We start from the raw sequence: 14380 nt of genomic DNA on the forward strand, positions 1-14380 counted from the left end.
TCAGATTGCAGCATACTTTTTAATCACTTGTGATTTTCGTCTATAGACACAATTTAATGCCTCAATTTTGTTTCATTTGAATGATTGCAAAGCACAATCAATTAGTTGCAATCAAATGAAAATCGTTTTTTACTATTGGCAACGAAATGGCTTGTTTTGCCGACTTAACCTCGCACTTGAGAAAGACAAAGGTTAGGAAACAAGTCCAACATTAGCTACATTTGAATTGGTAATTTTGCAGAATTTATAGCACAAGAATCAGGTAGCAAATTAAAGCTGTGTTCGATTCAATAGGCATAAGTATTGCTTGCTAATTACATTTCAATGAGCCCGAAGACCTTTTAAATTCAACAACTGAAACGTGACGCTGATTAGCAATGCATATAATTACAAATAACAACAATAGTAATGTGTATGTTAAGACATGGTTCACACACGCATTTTCACACATCGACACGCACCAGCCATAAACACGTACGCCACATTTATGAAAGATTAAAATGGCTTTTCAGATTGAAACATAGACGATGCCTCCGCTGTCTTCTGCGATGCTGCTCTTGCACCCGATTAGCTTGTTGCTCTCAGTGTTTAACAAATTTGATGTGCCAACAACATATACACTATATCAATAAAATCATAACAATTGCAGTTGCTCTCAACGCATACTCAACCCAGCAGGCAGCCCATTTGGCGCACAAGACGAAGTTGGACGAAGTGCAGCAACAATTCTAATGCGAGTTGCGTTCCAAGAAAATGAGTGCAAAATACACACAGATGCCTTTTGTGGATGGTTGGCTTTAGTTATTGGCCACAATGCGAGTATAAATGTAACCGTAACTGTAGTCGTTTTAGACTACTTGGCAGAGGACATACTGCGTATACGTAATGTTAACATAAGACCAAGGAAACTATGTAGAATAAATTATTGTTTACACTGACCGCCAAATTGAGTTAGAAGTGAGAAAATATGAAAATTGTTTCTTTATAAAATAGGAATTCAAAATTCGTACTAAAGTTGATAGCCAAAAGAGAGCAGAGAATGGAATACGAGTAAATGTCAAAAATCAAGAAAAGTAGCTAAAATAAGAATTCGTTCTAAATAAATCAGCAGACACTATATCTGTGATTTGATTAAAAATATTTGAGAAGCAATAACAAAATTCTACTAAATCTAATTATCTACTTAACACTACAAAATTGAATCAATTGAATGAATGCAATTTGGATAATTGATTATTTGAATTCTAGCCAATTGGAAAGGACAATAAGAACAACAACACACAATAAAAAAGGACGCTACAAAACGACATATGCAAGGTGGAACTATTTATTTATTTTGAATAGAGTTGATGTAATGGGAAAGTCTACTAGGATTGAAATTATGTAGGCATGTTGTTGGTTATGTATACGTAGGAATTATTTGATTATTTGTGTCAGTGGTGAGCAGCTTTGGAGCTTACCTTGTGGCTGTCAGGCAGGCAAACGCTTTTATTGGTGTCTGAAACCTGCAATATAAAAGAAAAACCAGAAAAGAAAATGTCGCCACTGGTAAAAATGTTTCATTGCTCTCAATGTTTTAATGGTCGGTTTGAGGTTTTTATTTTACGTTTCTTTTTTTTTGGAATTCGGCAATCAATATGGAATTGCCGAATTGTAGTTTATTTGTTTGTTATGGTTGGACCAGGTGTTATTCTCTCTATGCGAAACTACATTGGTTGCACAGTTGCTATGCATAGTTAGATGTATATAATATGTAATATGCAGTATAGTTATACGTATGTATTGTGGATAATATGTGGAGAACGATAAGAAGACAAAACTATATATAAATGGCCGACCACTTTTGAGGAATGCTTTTATTTGGGTGTAAAAAGAGTATTTGTTATTGTTATTTTGGCATCAAATGTATGAATTATTCAATATGGGTATTTACAAAATGCACAAATATACGAAAACGTGTTTTAATTTGTTAGAAATTCATAGTTCGTTGTGTATTTACAGGGTATTCAGACACACAAGAGCAAACTGGGGTTAAATAGTTTAGATATGCTTAGTGGACGTTTATTGATAGAGAGAAAGAGAGAGAGAGAAAGAGAGAATTCATTTCATAACTAAATAAATAAACGCAAGTCAAGCATCGACTATGATTGAGTTTTGTTCAATGCAGTTTGAGTTTAATTTTATTGCAATTAATTTGTGAGCACTTAGAACACGACAAGCGCCAATTCAATTCCAATTTGCATCGATTCGCTGCACCTTTTGCCAATTTATTCAATTTTATATTTATAAACACTAAAGACAACAACCGGTACAATGTACAAAACATTGGCTACGTCGACTACTTGTAAAGCAATAAATATAATAAAATACTCGATTTCAATTTTATGTTAAAAATGTTGATGTAAAATGCAAGCATGTTTGTGGCCAACAGGAAAACAATAATATTTAATTAATTAATTAATTGCGACCCAAACCAATATGTTTAAGCATGACCACTGGCACCCACACACACACACACGCATACACACACAGTCAAGTGTATGCGCAAAACGCTAATGAAAATCAAACATACAGATACGTTTTATTATTTATATTACATTTTAAAAATAAATAAACAAGTGTGTTAGCCCAGCAGCCTGAAAAAGTTATACAGAGTGAAACGATAAAACGTCGTTTTTGTCTCGCTCGATAAATATAATAATTGTGCGCATAAATTTAGCTACTTTGAATCCTTTGTGGCATTATAATTTTTGGTTGCATACATTACGGATCCTCTCTAAAGGGGGAAATCGGGAGGAAAAGCCAACAACTAAGACTAGACTACATTGAATTATAAGACTAATTACACACACATACATATATATATATATATATATAGAATGTCACTGGAATTTATTATTTAAATGAGCTGCTTAAATCTAACAATTATTGACAACACCAACAGACATATAAAATCAACATATGACACAGTTAGGATACACAATAATAACGAACAAGAAGAGACATGTGAGGGTATGAGTTGATATATGTATAAATTGTGTATTAGTTTGTGTCCATTTATTTGTATAAATTAATAACCCTTGACTGTAATTGCTCAGCAAGCGATTAAACCCGTGGGCGCATAGGTCGTATGCGTGATATTTTTTTACATTAGAATACATATCAATAATTATATGCCAATTAGTAATAGATATTATGCGGCTGATGATACACACGAAACCGATGTTTATTGAATCAATTTTAAATAAAAAAAAAATATGGCAGTTAACATTATTTTTAGTTACATGAATAAAAAGACACCAAGCTCTGCTCTCTTGCTGAAGTAACCGCAAACAGTTTATGGTAAAATTATCTTTAGTAAATCTGCCTTAAGTCGGACATTTTTAAACTAGCACACTAGAATGATTTTCTCACTTTTACTGTCGGCTCTTTAAAGCGGAAACACATTTGGCACCTTTTCTGCTGACAGTTGTGCGTCTACCCTAATTACTCGTAGGCAAAAAAAAAAGGAAAAAAGAAAATGTAAACCCTTAGCCAAGAGTTGCGCGGTCTCGGATGGCAAACAAATTCCTGGCACCAAAATGTCAACAAGCATCTCTCAAGCTCTTGTCTGAAAAGGCTAATGAGAGAAGCTCATGAAGCGGAAATGCCTGAGGTATACTCGTAATTAGGAGCATAACTTGTACTCAGCAGACTCAGACAGACTTCGCATATTATGGGAATCACGCAACTGAAAAATTTATGAGCATTATAAAAATTCATACGGCATTTGTCGCTTATACATACATATGTATGTTCCTAAGTCCCATGGAAAAGTGAGAATTGCGCATTTGTGTGAGCGAAAGCTAATTATATAAATTATAATTAGATTAATATTTCAATAAATGCGATTGCACATTTGGATAAGCGGCTTCCAAAAGATGAGAGCCTCTTGATAAGAAAATTTCATTTCGACAACTTTTTTTCTGGCTGGCATATTTTCTGCATTTGCATTTCAATTTGGCGAAAACGTCGGAAAACTCTTGCCTAAACGCGGATGTAAAATGTTTGGCAAATTGTCAAACAAAAAGAATTTTTAATTTCCTGCCTTAAATTGCATGCAAATACAATATGCGAGCGAGTGCTCTACACACACATAATGGAAATTCTCTACTCTCCTCAGCAGATCCGATAACTGCCTCGATTTGTGGTAATAGATAAAATATAAATATTGGTGTTGTCTACACGTCGCAGTCAAGAGAGCTGCAAGGGGGCTTAGTTGCGGTTAGGGTATTCACATGTTAATGTTTATTCGATATTCGAGTTAAATGTGTCGGATTCAAACTACAAAAGGTACGATTACGAATGCTGAGGATGAATGAGGTTATTGGTATAAATATAATAAATATTATGGAGAGGTTAAATGCATATGTTGGTTATAAATATAGAGGTATAAATAAATTAAGTAGCTCTACTTTTTTATTTACGACTTTCAATTGCTCCCACGCTTAAAGTATAATAGTGAAGTTGTTTTTTTTCCATTTGACCAGAGTATTGTCGCTTACCTGCAACGAAAAAAATATAAAATACAAATTAAATCAATTTCATTTATTTATAGCCACATGCAAATAGAAAAACATTTAATTAAATACATTTATGAATATTTAGCTATTTAATTCCACCGGGAATTTTCAAACACAAACAAAAAAAAACTATTTTTTATGTTTGCTTCACATTTGATTGTTGTTTCATTTTCCTTTCGCGCTCTATCCAATTGAAAATATACGCATTGCTTTAAATCGATTTAAAAGAGTAGCAATACTTTTTCACATAATTAACCAAGAAAATGTTTTATAGAGGTGATAGGATTCAAAGGTGAGCTTAATTTAACTATTCAAAATTTGACAAAACCCTGAATCGTGTTTTTTAATCAATATTTTAGTACAAAACGAGTATGACAGCAATAGTTGATGGATTATTCAATTTTGAATAAAATTAAAACAGTGCGATCTTATTCTTTCAATATACAAAGTTAATACACCGCAAAAAATTCAAAAATATACGTAAGGCTACATTCAAAATATCATATATTTACAATATACCCTAGAATACTAAAAATATACCAGATTGTCAGACAAAGTAACGAAGTCTCGACCAACTTTTTGTAAGGTTTCACTAATTTAATTGTAAACTTCAATGAAATTCAATAAGTGTAATATAGTTGAATAACTAAAGCCCAGCAGAAAATGTTGATTGGTATTAAAAAATATTTTTAGAGACTGTACTCTTTTAAATTCAGTTTTGAATCTGTAACGATTACTAACAGAAAAAACCAATAAACTTGGGTTATAGACATTTCTCTGTTATTGCGCATTTTTTTTTGTTTATCTTTTTCGCAATTTGACAACTCTGTCAGCTCATGGTGTACTGAAAAAAAACACCCTTTTTTGTTTGCCAGAGTTTTTGCGTTTCATTTAAGCTTAACGCTCAAATCTGACACCAACTGGCGCAGATTGGACTATCGTCAATATATGCTACTATATATACCGAAGATATGAGAGTACTCAGAGACTGTGAACTTTTCAATGCCTCCATATAGAGATATGACGAATTATGATTGACAATATTCGTACATGTATTTTTGTTGTTGTTGATTTTGATGCTTGCCTCTGAGGTTGACTGGTTGCGCGGTTATTGTTATTGTTGTTATTTCCATTGCAACCATAAACTGCATTTTAATTGCATGCATTCGTTTTGTTATTTCAGTTTGCTTGCAATTTGCCTGCCTTGTTGTAGTTAACCTTGAGGGCCCCCGGCCCACATAAATCGTCGGCTCGAAAAATATCTTTGCGCTTGGCCCGCATTATTCTGTCGGAGTTACCCACACTCGTGCACTCGTTTGACACACAGTTGAATATGTAAAATATTTATCCATTTGTCGACAAAAGTGGCAAATGGAATACAGATTTATAATTGCGCACATATAAAACAAAACCAAAAGCTGCTTAAAGCATTCATCGCTTTGGTTTTGGTTTCGGCTGGTTTTCATTTTTGGTCAGGTTTGGTTAGAATTACACTTCCTGCACTGCTCGAAAAAGGAATTCGATTCGGTGTATTTAATTTGCACATATTAATATGTCCAACGAAGAGTTTTTAAAAGGCAACAGGTTTATTTCTCAGTGAAGAAGTCATTTCGAGAATGCACAGAACACCTCGATTAATTTTGTTCAGTGTGGCGTGTTTCATTCATTTATGTTTAATGATTAACTCGATGCGAAACTCTGGTCAACGCTCGATATGCATACATAATTTTCTTAGCGGCTTTTCATCGATTTTGTGCAGTTTAACGAGGACAACGATGGACGACGGCAGGCAGCCCAGCCATCAGATGACTGTTTTATGGTATCATTTAATATGCGTTAATTATGCCATTTATGGCCGAAACCATGTCGTGTGCATTGTGTGTATCGCATATGTGTTAAATTGATGTCGTTAAGAGGTCTCATCAATTTTTAAATGATGTGGTTTTAGCAACATTGACGTTCAGCTCTATTGAACTGGGCTTTACATTTGGCACCCAAGTCAAATTAAATTTGAGTTGACAGTTCCTACTACATGCGCATACGACATACAAAAAGTCAACACCCTTAGGTTGAATTATAAATTCGTGTATGTACAACGAAGACCACATCATGCCCAGCAACAAATAATACAATGGGAAAAAAAGTATCAGGTTTACGCCTATTAATTTGTCACACACCTGACATAAAAAATAACGATAAAAGACAAAAATGGACACCAAATGGGCACAACTCTGATAGACCAAAGTGTGGCGCAGGACAAAAACCGTAAAAACAATAAAATGGAAGAAAAAAGAACATTCTTGGATAAAAAGTTTCAAATTGTTGTGACCAGAACGACTGTTGCAACTTTTATTTTTAACAGCAAAGTGGCAAAAGGTGCAAAACAAAAAAGTGAGAATCGGCACAATTTATATGTAAATCTAATACTCGATTTAAATCGATAAGATATGTTTCGAATTGTGAAAACTGCAAAATAAAACTGTCAGCAAAGCAAAGAGAATAAATTACACGTCTCCTTATTTCAGGATTAAGTTGAAGGACATATCATGAGACCGGTGTTATGTGCAATTATATTTTTCAAATAGATTTATTTGGATACATTTCTTTTGCAACATGTTGCGCCATAGCTTAGTAATAAGACTTCTTTTTATAGTATCAAAGGAAGAGACACACAAACACAAATTCACAAGGCAAGCGAAAAAGTGATACGAATCAACTTCTTGGCATGTATAAAATTTCATACACTTGGCAGTTACGAACGACCATACGAAACTTGTCAGTTACAAAATGCAGAGCACGACTAACAGCAACAACGCAGTCGCAAACATATCACAATACACAACAATAACAAATAACAAATAATCAGAATCGTAATAGAAATTGGACTTATCGCAGCAGACACCCACCCTCTATCCTAGTACAGTAGTAGAAATGTGTGTGTGTTCCTTATATAAACGTAAATGTATCTGCATGTGTGTATATGTGTGTGTGTTTGTAGTAGATATAGTCTAGTTTTGGGCAACGCTTTTACGCTGTCCCTTTTGGCAAAAGCAACTTTATCCAATGCCGAAATCTTACCAATGCGAAATAGTTTCAGTCCTTACATATCGACAAGCTAGCAAAGGCGCCGGAATTAGCATAACTTTTGATACTCTATAAAAACTTGAAAGTTTTGCTATAAAAACAGGTGAGATATTTTCATTGAAATGGATTGCACATTCAGCGATTCTCATAATATTCAGAGTAATTATATATTTACCGTCTAGGCCTTAGCTTAGAGTATTGCAAAGTCGTTCAAGTACGTCGCTTTGCTCTCATTTCATTTGGTGGGGCAAAAGGAAAAAGGAAATGGAGGTTGCATGAGTGTATTTGCGTCAGTATGTGTATGTATGTGGGTGTGTGTGTGTGTTTGTTTGTGCGGGTGTACGATGTGCGAGCCGTAACGAATTGCCCTTGTGCTAAGGCTATGTCCGTGTGTGTGTGTGTGTATGTGTGTGTGTCAGTATATGTATTTCAGCTAGAGAATCAACGAAATGCCAGTCCAAGTAAGAGCAAAAAAGTTGAGCAGAGTCAACCGCAGGCAGCGAGCCTTTTGAGACGACGAACAGGGACGGAGACGAGGAGAGACGTGGACGGTGTGAAACGTAGTTAAGGGGAGAAGCGCAACTTTTTAGCTATTAGTGTGGCAAGCACACTCACATCTCGTACAAAGAGAAAGGGTTGCACACACACACACACCGATACACACACGGACACATGGCTGTAGTACACACAAACACTCAGGGAAAAATGGGCCGCATTTTCGTTTACTGTAAATATAATATTTTATTGTACAATAAATACAAAAATGGCGCGCTACTTCGCCTTGGCCAAAAACGGATTCATAACATGAAATTGCTTTTCATGATGGCACAAAAGCAAAAGCCTTCCCCCCTCACACTCACACTCTCACATGACTGAGCTTATGTGTATGGGCCAAAAGGGATAGCGATGACGTTGTTGTTGTTGTTCTTGGCTTCGTTACTTTGTAGGCTCTGTTCTTGTTAGATATTCGGCTCATGTTAATGGTTAGATATGTGTCTGCATATAAGGGAATTTCATAACTATTACATTTCAAAAACTGCAGTCATAATGAAAATGTGTTTTCATAATAGTATTGCGCCGCCTTCGCTAACAACCTCTCCCCTCTCCCTCTCCCAGCCCCCTCACATTTTTGTCGAGGATAATGAGAAATGTGAGAGCAATGAAAGAGTTTATTTCATGCTAAGGAAGCCAAAACGGTGCTGGAGAAACCCTATTCCTAAAATGCTGAATTGTGATAGACGAGACTGTTTCTAATTAGAGTTGGATAAACCTTGTTAAAGCAAATAGTTGCTGATTAAATTTGCAAATGACTAACCAATATTTCTATTTAGGTGCAATTTAAAAGTGAAATGAAAACAAATTCATTGTGTATTTGCTGTAGAAAAATATCAATATTCATTATGTAAAATTTCATATGGTATACCATATATTTCCCCATATTTATTTATTTACTCTTACTGATTGCATGCTACCAAAAATAAAATTCGGGTCAAAATCAAAAAATTCCCTCGGGTTGTTTGTGTCAAATTTGGGAGTAAACAAAACGTGTTAAAAATTGTAAATATTTGCAAATATGCCAAAAGCCGTCAGAGTCTCGATTCATAGAATGCCAGAGGCCACAGTTTACGCTAGATCAAATAAGTAAGTTGAATACTGAATACTCAAATAAATTAAATTTCCATACGCATTCAAATTGATCAGTTTTTAAATACATAAATCAAGAGTTCTCTTTATGAATTCAGACAAAGAGCTATACGCTTTAGTGTACTAAATTTAGAAGATATTTATAAATTTCGAATAATTTGTAGTCAAATGAAATATTTGTCTTTAACTAAAATGAAATGAAATTTTTCAAATTTCAAAATATAGTAATTTTGTATTTTCTTAAATATCTTTGAGAAGTATATTTTGTATACGTAAAACGAAACGAAAAGCAACTTTCATTTTCGTCATCAACGATGTGAATAACTTTTTTGTGCGTTTCACATCGCAATTAAAACATGAAAGCAACAACAGCAATAACAATTGCAACTGTGTTTGTAAGATATCAACTTGCTCTATTTTGTGAACGTTACGCTCTTTAGACCTGGGCAAAATGTTGTTGCACAGTTAACTAAAAAAACAACAACAATGGTTAACGCTTTGCTTTTTAATTGACTGTTTGCGGTTGTCATTGTTGCTGACTGGTTGCAGCAACACTTTTTATGAGACTTAAACGCTTTTAATTAATATCGTTACACCCAAATGCACACAACAACAGGAGGAGGTGCCCCGTTAAATCATTAATTGAAATTTAATTATAAGCAACGCATGTGTAAAAGAAAATTGTCTTGTGAAATACGCGCGCTGTTCGATGTTCGCCTCTTTACTCTTTCCGCTTTCCGCTTCTTCCGTTTCACACACTCTTTGGGGATGCCCCAATCAATTGAGCAGAAAAAATAAAATTGTTTATTTGTTTGTAGTGCATTATTTGGATTAACGTTTGAAAGATTGATATATGCACTATACGAATACGAGTTGAAGTGAACAATTACATAAGTTCATTGTGGCACTTGCAACGCTTTACAAAACACATATATTTATGTATTTATCTCAGACGACGGGCTTGAAGTGAACTTTTAGCACCTCTCCGCGTTGACCTCTTCAACGTCTGTTTGTTCATACGCTTTGATGCGCAGCGTTTCGTTCGCTTCGCTGACGCAGCTTTCCGGCCTTGTCTACCTTTTTTTTTTTTTTTTTTTGTACCTGGGCCCATTCCCTGGCCGAGCGAAAGCTCTGCAAGAGTGTGATTTATGATATAATACGAGTATGTTGATACTCTTGCAGGTCTCGGGGCAATTGAATGATCTCATGTGCGATTATGTCCCGACTTCACATTGAACACGAACCCATTTTGTCTATGCAATAACTCATTTATGATTTAATTCCAAATGGATGAGGAGTTTCGTACAATGACAGTTTACCCAATTTCAATTTCGATTCAAAGGTAGCCACATATGCGCAGCTGCAAAGACAAAACTAGACGGGGTTCGGCTCAAATTGCCAATCGTCTGAATCCATGTGAATGACACATCATTTCGCAAAAAGACTGTTTTTCTAGGAAAAACTGGCAGGGTCGGAGTATTATAAGCTGGGTTGGTATTAGCAGAAAATGAAATCAATCTAAAAATAGAGAAATGTCTGCGAATTCTACAAAAATGAGGGTATTTTCATGGACATTATATCTTTATGATAAGTATAAGTTCATATTTAAGACATTTTCAATCAACTCTAAATAAGAAGGCTAAGAAGTCGAGCTCCCTCTACTACCAGATACCCGCTAGCTATTTTTCAATAAAACGTAAACAGTGCGGTAGTTTTGATAAATAATACTAATTCAATAAGCAAATAATACTAAACTATACCAAAAGCTATATTTCGTATACCGATATCTTACTACATTCACATTATACCCAAAAATTTAAAACATATGAGATTGTTAACCAAAGCAATTAGTTATTAATAATTTGAACACTTTTTTCAGGAATGTTAAAGACTGTGGTTTGGAATGTGTAACGATCAATGAAAAATAAATTACAAATCAAGTAAAAAGTATAAATATGCTTAGTTACAGATTAACAAATTAAAATAAGTTTTTTTTTTATTATTTGACTTTTATATTCAAGTTAATGTTCTACCTTTTAGACGTCGCATAGATACACCGATCTTAACAATTGCATTTTTCGACTATTTATTGCAGTGACTTAACTCTTTGAGGGTCTGCCGAGTGCGACATAAATTACAGTCTTGTTTTTTATCTCTTCTTTTATATTCGCTGACTTAACAAATGATTCTTGATGTAATTTTTCACTACCGAGGCATTTGCATGGGGGCCAGCTAGTATGTAGTGTGTAATTATGTGCCCTGGCTGGCACTTAAGACTGCGCTCAAGCAAATGGGAGCAGGGCAGGCCACGTGAAGAAATGGGGACAAAACAAAAAAACAGATGCAAAAACAACACACAAAAAGGCGAAAAGGAAGCCAAGCAGACGATGACGATGACGACTCTGAGCTGAATGTGAAGAGCCAGCCATGGCAACAATGACACTATGCCAAGACGAAAACGTAGACGAGACAAGACCAGAGCAGAGCAGAGCCGAGGAAAGGGAACTGGAGAACCGACCGAGGTACACACATACATAACAGGGAACACAAAACTGTGGTCGCTTCACCTTGAACTCACCAGTGAACTTATCAGGCTGCCTGCCGTGACTGGACTGAGAACTGCTGCCAAGTGGTTCGATGTGTGCGTGATGTGTGTGTGTGTGTGTGAGTGGTGTGCGAAGTTGGAGCTTTTTAGCGACAACGTCATGCAGGAGAACAGCAGAGAAAAACAGGTAACCAACAACTGCACGCCAGCCAACAAAGTTCTGGCCAACTGGCAGCCTGTTTGAGCCGTTTCCTTTTAACATTTTTCTGCATAAAGTTTGTGCGTGGTTCCCTTTTAGCCTTTTTATTTCTGTTTTGTTGCTTAACATGTGCGTGCATGTGTGTATGTGTGTATGTGTCTGTGTGCCCTTAACAGGTTTTCAGTTAAAGTTGGCAAAAGCCACTTGCGGAAATTGTGTGCGCCTTTAGATTTCACTTGTCAAGGTTGAAGTGGCAGCAACAGCAGCAGCCGTCGTCTGTGCCCCGACCCAGTTTAAGCCCGGCCTAAACCTTCAGATGTCGCATGACGAATTGAATTTTCATTTGGGAGTTTATTTTTATTTAGTATAAATTTATGGCACACTTTGCCAGCACACGAGCGTGTAATATATTCATTTTAAATTTACAAAAAGTAAGAAATATTTTGCTACTGTTGGTATATTAAGGCGTACACATGTGCCAGGAGTTAGTTCGCTTTTATAGTAGATAAATCTATTGACTTATAAACAGTCTTAAATACCCTTTTGCATATGTGTCACAAATAAAAGGTATGTGTTACAAACTCATTTATATTAACCCATCAGGCATTGACATTGTCAACAGTGTTTTATTTATTAAATCAATGGATATGTGTTTAAAGTAAATGCGTTTATTGTATTACTTTTTATATGCATTGAATGAGGTGTTAAATGACTCTAAGGGAAAATTTCGTTAACAGAGAGAAATTAATTGCGTTGAAATTTGTAAAATTTATTCGATGAATGTGCTTTTAAGAGTATTACGGCGACAATTTGGCATTTGCCTTTAATATGCAATATATAAATTGTTATGGCTTCATCACTTCCAATGACTGTGTGCCCGGGTGTCTGTCTCTGACTCTGACTCTGTGTGTGTAGTCTGCACTTAATTGCATTTAATTTGCCATAAAACTGTTTGCCTTAATGCATGCCAAAAGGGTTTTCGAATTGAATACGTGCAGCGCATCTGTAAGATACATTTCTTAGCCACGTCATGCGACAGCAACAACTTTGGGACTCATTCACAGTCACAGTCACAATTCACAGAGTCATCGAGTCATTTACTTGGAAGACGACGAGCAACATTCGGCAGCTGAATTGTAGCTCCAAAAACAAACCCAAACACTGTTTAAATATGTTATGAACATGCATTAAAGTCAATGTCTGACATTGTTTATCACAATTTATATCATTTTCATATACGATTTATTCACATTTATTTCTGACAAGGCTATCCGCACATCAATATTTACATAAGGATTTTTGATATATGAAATAAGTAGCGCTCATGACATTTTGCGTGAGACGAGTGCTAAATAAATCGAACTTGAAGTTGAATAACCTATGAATGAATGAATGCACGCTTAATGCAATTCGATGTTTGTTTTACAATCTGAACAAGATGAATGGACCGAGAGCGGGTTAGCGTTATGTTTTGTTTTGTAACCCTCAATTACATTCACTGATCTTACTGAAGATTAATGAACGTGAAACCAGCTGCAGATTTTGAAGGTATCTTAATGCCAAAGCTAGTTTTAAATATGCTTCAATATAAATGTTTGTCGATTGTTTTATTAGACGGTTTAAGTATAAGTTTTAAGAAATATATGCTAATATATTCAATTCAATGCTAAAATGTAACGTTGTTTCTGAAGTGAGAGAATCAATTTGCAGTTGTTTATATATTTATAAATATTCTTATGAGTTTATTCAAATCTGAGCTTGAAGAAATGTCTGATAAATCCTGTATGCGAATATAAACAAAACCATAAAACAACCATACTTTGCAGCGTGTCTTATAATATTTAAAAAACCAAATGCATTTTTATATGTCAAGCATCTGTATTTTGTAGCGCAACACTAAAAACTGAAAATGCTCTCTGGCTTATATCATAATAGGCATTTCAAGAGAGATCTTCAACGAAAATGTGCACATACGTTTATGCGAATCGTAAGTGGAAAAATGCATTAGGCAGCTACAGTGAAAGCGAACATTTTTGCTAGCGCCAGCCTTTTGTTTCATACTTACAAATATTTTCATTTTCGATGTATAGAAATTTCCATTTACAGTGGAGTATGCAGAATGAGGAGTGAGAGAGCTCTGCTTTGTAGTCATCATCATTCAGGATCATCATCAACATCATCATCGTCATCTTCTATTGTTCCATAGTCGCTAGCTGTTACTGTTGGCTGGCTTTTGAGCGCCATAATTGGAAACATGCATATTCTCATTGTGCGCAAAAGAAACAAGCAGCAAGCGACAACAAGAAGCTGCTGCTGCTGTTTAGTGGTGGTGGACTGAGGGTTGAG

At 35.3% G+C, this 14380-nt stretch overlaps 1 protein-coding gene across 8 annotated transcripts in view; it reads right to left on the reverse strand.

Moving 5' to 3' along the window:
• Positions 1-14380, reverse strand: part of LOC132784774 (uncharacterized) — a 130572-nt gene that overhangs the window by 40945 nt on the left and 75247 nt on the right. For 4 of the 8 annotated variants that reach the window (XM_060790615.1, XM_060790616.1, XM_060790614.1 and 1 more), the window contains exon 3: positions 1461-1505. The exons of the other annotated variants lie outside the window; for them this stretch is intronic. In XM_060790615.1, the coding sequence (XP_060646598.1) occupies positions 1461-1505 (45 nt within the window). The remainder of the gene's footprint in view (positions 1-1460; positions 1506-14380) is intronic. 8 annotated transcript variants of the gene reach the window in all.

Source organism: Drosophila nasuta, chromosome 2R, assembly GCF_023558535.2.
Source record: "Drosophila nasuta strain 15112-1781.00 chromosome 2R, ASM2355853v1, whole genome shotgun sequence".
In the NCBI taxonomy this organism is placed as follows: domain Eukaryota; kingdom Metazoa; phylum Arthropoda; class Insecta; order Diptera; family Drosophilidae; genus Drosophila; species Drosophila nasuta.